The sequence below is a fragment of the Perca flavescens genome, chromosome 5, assembly GCF_004354835.1.
Source record: "Perca flavescens isolate YP-PL-M2 chromosome 5, PFLA_1.0, whole genome shotgun sequence".
NCBI lineage: Eukaryota > Metazoa > Chordata > Actinopteri > Perciformes > Percidae > Perca > Perca flavescens.
The window spans coordinates 41214637-41227136 of NC_041335.1; the positions used below are offsets into that span (position 1 = coordinate 41214637).

A 12500-nucleotide genomic window follows, 5' to 3' on the forward strand; every position below is an offset into this window, starting at 1 on the left:
GCAGCTGATTATCATCAGAGCCACATGGACTCTATGGACGCAGAATTTATACAAATTCAAATTAAACTCTGTTAAAAAACTGTGTGTGTGTGTGTGTGTGTGTGTGTGTGTGTGTGTGTGTGTGTGTGTGTGTGTGTGTGTGTGTGTGTGTCAGACTGGATCACCTGACTCTGCTGAGAGGACTCATCGTGCTCGAGGAGTTTTGTAAGGAGCTCGCTGCCATCGCCTTCGTCAAACTGCCGCTGGACGCCTGACCCCCCCAACACACACCTGACACACACCTGATCCCCCTGACACACACCTGACCCCCCCAACACACACCTGACACACACCTGACACACACCTGACCCCCCCAACACACACCTGACACACACCTGATCCCCCTGACACACACCTGACCCCCAACACACACCTGACACACACCTGATCCCCTGACACACACCTGACCCCCCAACACACACCTGACACACACCTGACACACACCTGATCCCTGACACACACACCTGACCCCCCCCAACACACACCTGACACACACCTGACACACACCTGATCCCCCTGACACACACCTGACCCCCCCAACACACACCTGACACACACCTGATCCCCCTGACACACACCTGACCCCCCCAACACACACCTGACACACACCTGACACACACCTGATCCCCCTGACACACACCTGACCCCCCCAACACACACCTGACACACACCTGACACACACCTGATCCCCCTGACACACACCTGACCCCCCCAACACACACCTGACACACACCTGATCCCCCTGACACACACCTGACACACACCTGATCCCCCTGACACACACCTGATCCCCCAACACACACCTGACACACACCTGATCCCCTGACACACACCTGACCCCCCCCAACACACACCTGACACACACCTGACCCCCCGACACACACCTGACCCCCCAACACACACCTGATCCCCTGACACACACCTGACCCCCCCAACACACACCTGACACACACCTGATCCCCCTGACACACACCTGATCCCCCCAACACACACCTGACACACACCTGATCCGCCTGACACACACCTGACCCCCTGATGTTTGTCCCGAGGACACGCGAACATGTACTCCTGGGACAGGTGCTCCTGGGACAGGTGCTCCTGGGACAGGTACGCCTGGGACAGGTACCTCCTGGGACAGGTGCTCCTGGGACAGGTGCTCCTGGGACAGGTACCTCCTGGGACAGGTACGCCTGGGACAGGTGCGCCTGGGACAGGTACCTCCTGGGACAGGTGCTCCTGGGACAGGTACCTCCTGGGACAGGTACCTCTTGAGACAGGTGCTCCTGGGACGGGTGCTCCTGGGACAGGTACCTCCTGGGACAGGTACCTCTTGAGACAGGTGCTCCTGGGACGGGTGCTCCTGGGACAGGTACCTCCTGGGAAAGGTACCTCTTGAGACAGGTGCTCCTGGGACAGGTGCTCCTGGGACAGGTGCTCCTGGGACAGGTATCTCCTGGGACAGGTGCTCCTGTCTGAACTGAACAGGAAACTGAACCTGTGGAGGTTTCGAGGCGACCCTGAACGCCTCATCGCCGTCTCTGCCTTAATGAACTCCTCCCTGATTGTGATGTCACAGCTTAAGTTTTACTTATTTATTATTTTAGTTTTAATATTTATGGTGATGCAGTCATGAAAGAATCCTCTCCTGTGAGAGTCCCTCTCCGTCCGCTGGAACTCAGAATGTTAGCGTCGTGGTTTTCTACGTTTTGGGAGCTTTTTATAATGTTTATTGGAGCTTTGATGATGTTTTGTGTGTTTCTAGCAGCGAGCTGGTGTAGATATTATGGGAGACGAGTTTTAAAGCTTCTCTATTGTCACATACACATACATGTAGCTGCGCCCGGGGACCAGCTCCACATCTGAGCCAGTGCCTTGCTCAAGGGCACTGACTGGAGACCCTAGTACATGTTTTTAGATGGTGGGGGACACCGGGTACCTGGAGGAAACCCACACACACACACACACACACACACACACACACACACACACACACACACACACACACACACACACACATACACATGGCTGAACTCAAACAGGATCAGAACATTATGATTCTCTCCCGTTCACTACCGGACACATTTTAACTGACAGCCTGGACACAGGAAGGGGTGGGGCTTATACACAGGACGAGGTGGGACTTCCACTCTCCTCGGCCAGGAGGCGGAGCTTGGACAGGAAACAGATTCCACACACACGGATATTTAAATGTGAAAAAAAAGTTTAATTGAATGTTCGAATGGTTTTATCCCAAAGAATGAGAGTGACCTCAGCGATGATGTAATCAAGTCAGATTTGTTCACTTAAATAAAAAGTCAAACAGACTTTTTTAACGTGGATCGTTTTCTTTGTTTAACTAAAAACTTTATTGGTATATTTTTCTGTTGAAGTGCTTTACAGGTGTTGATGTAAAACTATGTTATATGTTATATATAACCATCACCAAACACACCAGACTCCATGTAAATAATCAGGACTTTTAGCGTGTATAGAGCCAGCATATCTCCACCAGACTCCATGTAAATAATCAGGACTTTTAGCGTATATAGAGCCAGCATATCTCCACCAGACTCCATGTAAATAATCAGGACTTTTAGCGTGTATAGAGCAGCATATCTCCACCAGACTCCATGTAAATAATCAGGACTTTTAGCGTGTATAGAGCCAGCATATCTCCACCAGACTCCATGTAAATAATCAGGACTTTTAGTGTGTATAGAGCCAGCACATCTCCACCAGACTCCATGTAAATAATCAGGACTTTTAACGTGTATAGAGCCAGCATATCTCCACCAGACTCCATGTAAATAATCAGGACTTTTAACGTGTATAGAGCCAGCATATCTCCACCAGACTCCATGTAAATAATCAGGACTTTTAGTGTGTATAAAGCCAGCATATCTCCACCAGACTCCATGTAAATAATCAGGATTTTTAGTGTGTATAGAGCCAGCATATCTCCACCAGACTCCATGTAAATAATCAGGACTTTTAGTGTGTATAAAGCCAGCATATCTCCACCAGACTCCATGTAAATAATCAGGACTTTTAGCATGTATAGAGCCAGCATATCTCCACCAGACTCCATGTAAATAATCAGGACTTTTAGCGTGTATAGAGCCAGCATATCTCCACCAGACTCCATGTAAATAATCAGGACTTTTAGCGTGTATAGAGTCAGCATATCTCCACCAGACTCCATGTAAATAATCAGGACTTTTAGCGTGTATAGAGCCAGCATATCTCCACCAGACTCCATGTAAATTAATCAGGCTAGGACTATTTGGGATCCAGTATATAAAAAGGGGGGGTTGTTTGGGGGTCATTTAAATGTTTGCAGCTTGGTGCCAAAACGTGAACAGATTGAACATTTGTTATGAAATTCTAATCTCGATTTTATGGGTTTATCTGAAACGTGGCTTACCAGCTCCTCACCTGAGGCTGCTGTGTCACTACCAGAGTACACAACTTTTAGGAAAGATAGGGGTCAGGGCAGGGGTGGGGGGGTTCTCATGTATGTTAAGAATAACTTGAAATGCAATCAGATTAAATGGCCCAGTAACGTCACACTAGAATGCATTGGTGTAAACACTGACAGTTATCTGCATCTATCGCAAACCTACTGCCAGTCTAGATTTTTATGACCCAACACAGTCTCACTCCCTACTCGTCAAATGGATGACGCATGGTCAAGGACCCTGGCGTCAAGTTTCAACCAAATAGGGGTACCCTTGATGTTATTTTTCGACGAGGGGGTCCGTCAGATAGACATTCATGTTATTCCCTCACCGTCGGATATCAACGAAAGAAAAAAACACGCCCTGCCCCCTTAACTCCAAATCTGTGACAGTTATTGGTATTTTTAGCCCAATAACCGCTGTTTTAATCAACATTATTCACGAGATAGTATCATGGTTTATATGTATTTCTTTTTATGTTATTATTTCGGTATATTTCGGCCAGGGAAGCTGGATTGCTTTTTTTGTTGATTTATATTTTTTAAACTATAATGCTACATCTATCACTGACTGTATATATGTATATTGAAGTGATACTGACCACTGACTATATATATATATATATATATTGTAGTGATACTGACCACTGACTGTATATATATATATATATATATATTGAAGTGATACTGACCACTGACTGTATATATGTATATATGTATATTGAAGTAATACTGACCACTGACTGTATATATGTATATTGAAGTGATACTGACCACTGACTGTATATATGTATATTGAAGTGATACTGACCACTGACTGTATATATATATATATGTATATTGAAGTAATACTGACCACTGACTGTATATATGTATATTGAAGTGATACTGACCACTGACTGTATATATGTATATTGTAGTAATACTGACCACTGACTGTATATATGTATATTGTAGTAATACTGACCACTGACTGTATATATGTATATTGTAGTAATACTGACCACTGACTGTATATATGTATATTGAAGTGATACTGACCACTGACTGTATATATGTATATTGAGGTGATACTGACCACTGACTGTATATATGTATATTGAAGTAATACGGACCACTGACTGTATATATGTATATTGTAGTGATACTGACCACTGACTGTATATATGTATATTGAAGTGATACTGATCACTGACTGTATATATGTATATTGAAGTAATACTGACCACTGACTGTATATATGTATATTGAAGCGATCCTGGCGTTAAAGACCAGCTGATTGCTGCCTGATTCTTTGAAATGAATGGCCGCATTGCATTGTGGGATAGGCCTATCGGCTTTGAATGCTTCCTGCTCGGATCATATCGTAATGTTCTGTATTACAGCATATACTGTAATATTTCACCGGTAATAAGACCGAAATAATATTATTAAAGTAAAGAAATGAATACCATGATAACATCTAAATAAATGTTGATAGATGTAGCATTATAGTTTAAAAAATATAAATCAACAAAAAAGCAACTCAGCTTCCCTGGCCGAAATATACCGAAATAATAACATAAAAAGAAATACATATAAACCATGATAATATCTCGTGAATAATGTTGATTAAAACAGCGGTTATTGGGCTAAAAATACCAATAATAACTGTAACAGATTTCGAGTTAAGGGGCGGGGGGGCGTGTTTTTTTCTTTCGTTGATATCCGACGGTGAGGGAATAACATGAATGTCTATCTGACGGACCCCCCTCGTCGAAAAATAACGTCAAGGGTACCCCTATTTGGTTGAAACTTGACGCCAGGGTCCTTGACCATGCGTCATCCATTTGACGAGTAGGGAGTGAGACTGTGTTGGTTTCACGTGTACTCCTTTAAAAGATCTAACATCATACAACGTTTACTTTAAGCCTTAATAGAAAAAAAGTAATGTTTTTTATTTAAAAAACATACACAGTACAGGCCAAAAGTTTGGACACACCTTCTCATTCAATGTGTTTCCTTTTTATTTTCATGACTATTTACATTGTAGATTCTCACTGAAGGCATCAAAACTATGAATGAACACATATGGAATTATGTACTTAACAAAAAAGTGTGAAATAACTGAAAACATGTCTTATATTTTAGATTCTTCAAAGTAGCCACCCTTTGCTTTTTTTGATAACTCTGCAAACCCTTGGTGTTCTCTCAATGAGCTTCATGAGGTAGTCACCTGAAATGGTTTTACCTTCACAGGTGTGCTTTGTCAGGGTTCATTAGTAGAATTATTTCCCTTATTAATAAAAAAGCAAAGGGTGGCTACTTTGAAGAATCTAAAATATAAGACATGTTTTCAGTTATTTCACACTTTTTTGTTAAGTACATAATTCCATATGTGTTCATTCATAGTTTTGATGCCTTCAGTGAGAATCTACAATGTAAATAGTCATGAAAATAAAAAGGAAACACATTGAATGAGAAGGTGGGTCCAAACTTTTGGCCTGTACTGTATTTGTATTAAAAGAGACTATAACTTTAATAACTCAACAGCACTGAAGAAACATATTGTAAGCATATTCATTTAGAACAAATAAAACTCCCTCTGACGGTGGTGACACTAATCTGGTGACAGTGGCCTCATAACAACATACGATTCCAAAATGTATACCACACAAGATGGCTTCTTGCTTAAAAACTTCAGTTAACTCCAAAAAATAACAATCCTGAGCATGCATATCATATGAAAGAGTTTTTGTCACCACATCCCCACCGTCAGGTTTTCTGTGACGTCCAGTCTGACGGTGGTGATAAAAACCTCCAAACGGTCCTTAACGGAGGCTAGACAATATATTTGTTGATCACAGTAAATACGGCTCACGGCTGTGGTTCGGCCGCAGCCTCGAGGCCGAACCACAGCCGTGAGGATACCCACCAAAACCTGACGGTGGCGACAAAAACCGACTCTTTCACATGATATGCATGAGTTGTTCACATTAGCCATCTTGTTTCCCCTCTACTGCTAGCTACTTCAGACCTCTTCTTAAAAGTATACATTTATGTCATAATCATATCTAAAAAATGTAATACAAAAGAGACAGTTTAAGAGAAAATAGCAAGTTTAAGGGAGCTTGATTGATCTTGAACGTTGCAGTAGAGCTGAAGGTTTGAGAATGGGGTCCTCAGGAATGTAGTTGACCTTGTAGTTGCCTGATTTTATTGCTTTTTATAAATATCTGACGGTGGTGACGAATATGTGGGACACATTTTGAGCAACCACAAAATAATAGTAAATATTTTTAAAAAACTCACTGTTTGTAGTTTTTAAAACATATTACTATGTACTATTTCATGTAGTAAAGATATTATTTAATTCAATTATTGATTTTTGTTTTTTTAATCAAGTTGAAATGATTATCTCCTATCCGAAGACAACTGATTTTGTAGGCAATGGGCCAGCAAATAATCATTAAATTAATACAAATTAAAAATAAACCTATAAAAGAACCTTACATATGTGCAAAAAAAAAAAACTGATTATAACCTTGATTCTTTTTATTCATGAAAATGTTATTAATTTTCAACAGAATTGGCACTTTTCTTAGTGGGACATGGTTTTGCCAAAGTTTCAAGAGTCAGTGGTTTGTCGGTTTAATTTATCAGTTTATTGTTAAACTGTTGAAGTCTCAGACTGTGGAAATACGTCATTAGAAAGACAAAACTAAATAATAATATTAAAGATTGTTAATCACAGCGGACAAAGATGGATGGATGGATGGAATCACAAAACAAGTTGGAATATTTTTAGATTAGATAATATTTGAGATTTTCTTTCTTATTCTATACATAAAAATAGACATTTTGTTATTGTGTTTATTAATGGATCTGTTTTTAATTTAAATATCAGTGGGCTATTAGTGCTTCTATGCTTTTATTGTGAAGGTCTGCACCGGATGTGTGTGTGTGTGTGTGTGTGTGTGTGTGTGTGTGTGTGTGTGTGTGTGTGTGTGTGTGTGTGTGTGTGTGTGTGTGTGTGTGTGTGTGTGTGATGCTCCCTGCAGCGGCGGAGGAGAGGAAGAGGAGAGAAGAAGAACTGAAGGTCATCGTCATCGGAGAGAATCTGAGATTTGGGATCGATTATCGACTCACTGATCGCTGCGCGTGCACAGCGTAACATGACACAAGAGCACGGAGCGACAGACGGATTAGCTGCTGCATCCATCCACCTGCCTGTCTCCCTGCCTGCTGCCTGTCTGTCTGACTGAATCTCCACCAGCAGCATCCAGATTCCACACCTGTCTGTCTCTCTCGCGCGCTCGCTCGCTCTCTCTCTCTCTCTCTCTCTCTCTGTCTCTCTCTGCCTGTCTCGCTGTCTCTCTATCTCTCTGTCTGTCTCTGTCTGTCTGTCCACACCTGTCTCTCTCCCCGCTGTGTGCCGGCCGTGTCTCCGCCATGGGGAACCGGGGGATGGAGGACCTGATCCCGCTGGTGAACCAGCTCCAGGACGCCTTCGGGTCCATCGGCCAGAACTCGAGCCTCGACCTGCCGCAGATCGCGGTGGTGGGCGGCCAGAGCGCCGGCAAGAGCTCCGTTCTGGAGAACTTCGTGGGGAAGTGAGTCCGCCTGTCTGTGTGTCTGTGTCTGTCTGGCCGGGCCGAAACCGTGCCGTGCTGTGCCGTGCCTCCTGCTCCCCGTGTGAGAGGGAGCCGCCCGGCTGCCTACAGGCCGGGCTGAGCCGCTGAATAAATCAGAATCAGATTTATCGGCCATTAGACTTCGGTAGGTGTTAACTCCTCTCTATACATAGACACATAGTAATATAGACACATACTGTACAGTAGAGACAACAATATACATATAGGCATAAATCAACATGATATACTAATATACAATAAGACATAATATCAAGACAAGTAGACATGGAGTGGGATGGAGTGTAAATCAGCAGCTGGTCCCAGTATGTTCTGCTTCATAAGATACTAGAAGAAGATGTGTGTGTGTGTGTGTGTGTGTGTGTGTGTGTGTGTGTGTGTGTGTAATACTGAGAAGCTGCAGTGTGTTGGTGGTTTAATATAATAATATAAACGTGTTAGAAAGAGTAAGAGGTTTTAATTAGTCTGAGAGCAGCAGCATTCACACAAATATATATTACACACTTAATACGACAACAGAAACCCAGCTGCACGCGCTGATATATGATTCACGTCTTTAATATATATGGTATATTAACAAGACATTAAATCATTAAAAGAAGACAGTAAGACGAGCCTCATCACACTGAAATGATTAACGTGTGAAAGCGAGGCCAGTTATTCATCTATGAGTGACTCAAAGTGAGTCAGAAGAGCCTAACCCCCCCCCCCAAAGATCTGAGACATTCTCGCCTCCATTCATCCTTAAAACCACGGCAGTGTTAAAATACTCAGGAGCAGTAAATGGGAGTACTCAGGTGAAGTATTTCAGAGCTGTACTTTAGTAAATGTACTCTGATATAAAGACAGAGTCTCCTTCTGTGTGAGCGCGTGCTCTCTCTGTCTGACATCTGATTGGCTGAATCTTTATCTTCCTCTCACCCTGAGGAAGAACAGTCTCCTCTCATTGGTCGCTGCTGGTCACATGACAACACAACTCACTGTGTGCGCGTGTGTGTGTGTGTGTGTGTGTGTGTGTGTGTGTGTGTGTGTGTGTGTGTGTGTGTGTGTGTGTGTGTGTGTGTGTGTGTGTGTGTGTGTGTGTGTGTGTGTGTGTGTGTGTGTGTGTGTGTGTGTGTGTGTGTGTGTGTGTGTGTGTGTGTGTGTGTGTGTGTGTGTGTGTGTGTGTGTGTGTGTGTGTGTGAGCTAACTGCAGGGGACTCAGACACTGCAGCTTTCCACCTACTCCTACACACACACACATGCACGCACGCACAAACACACACACGCACAAACACACACACACACACATGCACGCACGCACGCATGCACACACACACACACACACACACACACACACACACACACACACACACACACACACACCCAGGGAGGATGTCGTGACAGTGTTGGAGCTGCAGTCCTCCTGAAGGATTCACATCACAGCTCATATTAAACATGAGATGTTCAGGAACAAACGGACTCCACACAATCAGCTGCAGATTTTAAACAAATCTATTATTAAATTAAATTATAATAAATAATGTTAACACATCTCCACCCCGAGCAGCTAGATTCTGCAGATCTTCATTCTGGACCCAGTGTGGGTCTGATGATGTGAATGTGAGAGATTATGATATGATGGCCCGGGTCTATTGGAAGACTAGCGTAGAGACCCTTATGGTCTCTGGCTGATGTCTATCTTTAGAGATCAGGGTCAGCCGATGGCCCATAAATGATGCCCATTTATTTTGGCCGATATGCGTTTGTTTGTAAACCTCTATTTGAAAGATGAAATGTAACACTAATAATTACTTAAGATACACTTCACCAATCTGCACTTGTGTATTTAAAAAAAAAAAAAGTATAATGTAAAAACATATATTGTATAAATAATGCATGAAGAAAATAACCTTTATCAACACTAGGCTGGCCGCCGATGTGCCTGCCTATTAATGGGCCCGATATAGTCAGATATCAGCCGAATGACGATTATGTACAAAATGCCAAAAATCGTCCGATTCATCAGTCAACCTCTAGACTAAGGTGCACCTATTTGGCCGGGGGTTTGAGGGTCCTCCCTCTAGAAAATGTGCCGTTTTCTATAGATGAATAAAAATGCAATTTGACATGTTGACCATTCTTATTCAGATTCAGATTCACTTTATTAGCCATTTGCAGTGTAACCCACATTGGAAAAAAATGTGCAAGTAGCTCAAAGTGCAAGGTCAACACATAAGAGGACACAACATAAAAACAGACAAACAAAACCTCAATATTAAAATGCTATACAATACAAATCCATACATAAATTTAAAGTGCCTAGTTTAAGGTGCTTTTTATTTTACACATCGGCGTGTGAAACCTAATCTAGAACAGATAATGAATCAAATAAAACTGAATGTTAAGACATCTCCACCCCGATCAGAAACACCGTCCGCTCAATTCTGCTGATTTTGGATTCTGGATCATCGCTGAAAACTGTAAAACAACAAGATAACCCATAAACCCATAAACCCATAAACCCATAAACCCATTCCCTGTTAGGTTAGGAGGTCTACTGCAGCTCCAGATGTTTGTGCTTCCCTGGCTGCGTTGGCCTACATCAGATTCCAGTGTGAACTGTTTGCAGTTTCAAACTGAGCGGCATGACCAAAAGACCACTACCAATGACATCAGACCCAGCATGATGTCACACTAACGTTAGGGAGGTCATGGAGGAAGGAATCCATGTTCTCCTGGGTCCCCGTTCTTCCATTTCAAACACGGAGCGTTTACGGTATGAGCCTTCTAGTTTAGATTGAAGTATCTCCCCAGACACCAATCAGGTCCAACCCCTCCCTCCCCCTCCATTAGCTCCATCACTGGTCTCCATGCTGTAGCCTAGTCTAGTTTCTAATGTTCCTGTCTGTGTCTCGGGCTAACTCCCAGAATTGTGACAAATGTCGATGTAGATTGATGTAAGAGTCACATCAAATCATCCCTGGTTGTTCACACTGACAGACCTGGGTCTGATTCAGGACCACATATGGAAGTGCTCTACATCAGACCTGGGTCTGATTCAGGACCACATTTGGAAGTGGTCTACATCAGACCTGGGTCTGATTCAGGACCACATATGGAAGTGGTCTACATCAGACCTGGGTCTGATTCAGGACCACATATGGAAGTGGTCTACATCAGACCTGGGTCTGATTCAGGACCACATATGGAAGTGGTCTACATCAGACCTGGGTCTGATTCAGGACCACATATGGAAGTGGTCTAAATCTAATCTGAGTGTTCACACTACTTCTGAAGAAGTCTGACCTGGTCACTTGACCCCAAAAACATCAGATTTGGGCCCTGTTTGCCTGCAGTGTGACCGTAGCCCCTGAGTAACATGGACTGTGTGCTCGTCTTCATGAGTTGTTGTGTGTTAGCTTAGTAGTTGTACTGCAGCCAGCCAGCAGGGGGGGCTCCAGATGTCTGGGCCCCCCTGAGTAACATGTCTTCATGAGTTGTTGTGTCTCCGTCTCAGAGACTTCCTGCCGCGGGGGTCAGGGATCGTCACTCGGCGCCCGCTGGTGCTGCAGCTCATCAACTGTCCCACAGGTGAGACTCACCACCAATACACACACACACAGTATATACAGCGCTGGAATGTAACTAAGTACATGTACTCAAGTACTGTACTTCAGTACCAAATGTTGACGTACTTGTACTTTACTTGTTGTCTTTTCTTTTCATGCCACTTTCTACTTCTACTCCGCTACATTCATCTGTTACAGCTTTAGTTACTAGTTACTTTAGTTACTCCACTACATTCATCTGTTACAGCTTTAGTTACTAGTTACTTTAGTTACTCCACTACATTCATCTGTTACAGCTTTAGTTACTAGTTACTTTAGTTACTCCACTACATTCATCTGTTACAGCTTTAGTTACTAGTTACTTTAGTTACTCCACTACATTCATCTGTTCCAGCTTTTAGTTACTAGTTACTTTAGTTACTCCACTACATTCATCTGTTCCAGCTTTAGTTACTAGTTACTTTAGTTACTCCACTACATTCATCTGTTCCAGCTTTAGTTACTAGTTACTTTAGTTACTCCACTACATTCATCTGTTCCAGCTTTAGTTACTAGTTACTTTAGTTAATCCGCTACATTCATCTGTTACAGCTTTAGTTACTAGTTACTTTAGTTACTCCACTACATTCATCTGTTCCAGCTTTAGTTACTAGTTACTTTAGTTACTCCGCTACATTCATCTGTTACAGCTTTAGTTACTAGTTACTTTAGTTACTCCACTACATTCATCTGTTCCAGCTTTAGTTACTAGTTACTTTAGTTACTCCGCTACATTCATCTGTTACAGCTTTAGTTACTAGTTACTTTAGTTACTCCGCTACA

General features: G+C 42.8%; 1 protein-coding gene, 1 long non-coding RNA gene and 1 pseudogene across 4 annotated transcripts in view; all 3 read left to right on the forward strand.

Annotated features, from left to right (window-relative positions):
- Positions 1–326, forward strand: part of LOC114555594 (protein FAM160B2) — a 28025-nt gene extending 27699 nt beyond the window's left edge. For all 3 annotated transcript variants that reach the window (XM_028578102.1, XM_028578103.1, XM_028578105.1), the window contains exon 18: positions 155–326. In XM_028578102.1, the coding sequence (XP_028433903.1) occupies positions 155–254 (100 nt within the window). In that variant the 3' untranslated portion in view covers positions 255–326. The remainder of the gene's footprint in view (positions 1–154) is intronic.
- Positions 327–1003: 677 nt separating this feature from the next.
- LOC114556026 (uncharacterized) lies at positions 1004–2363 on the forward strand. The gene is made up of 2 exons (XR_003692622.1): positions 1004–1331; positions 1471–2363. It is a non-coding gene; the product is annotated as an uncharacterized LOC114556026 (long non-coding RNA).
- Positions 2364–7927: 5564 nt separating this feature from the next.
- The window catches only part of LOC114555549 (dynamin-1-like), a 32677-nt pseudogene continuing 28104 nt past the window's right edge, over positions 7928–12500 (forward strand).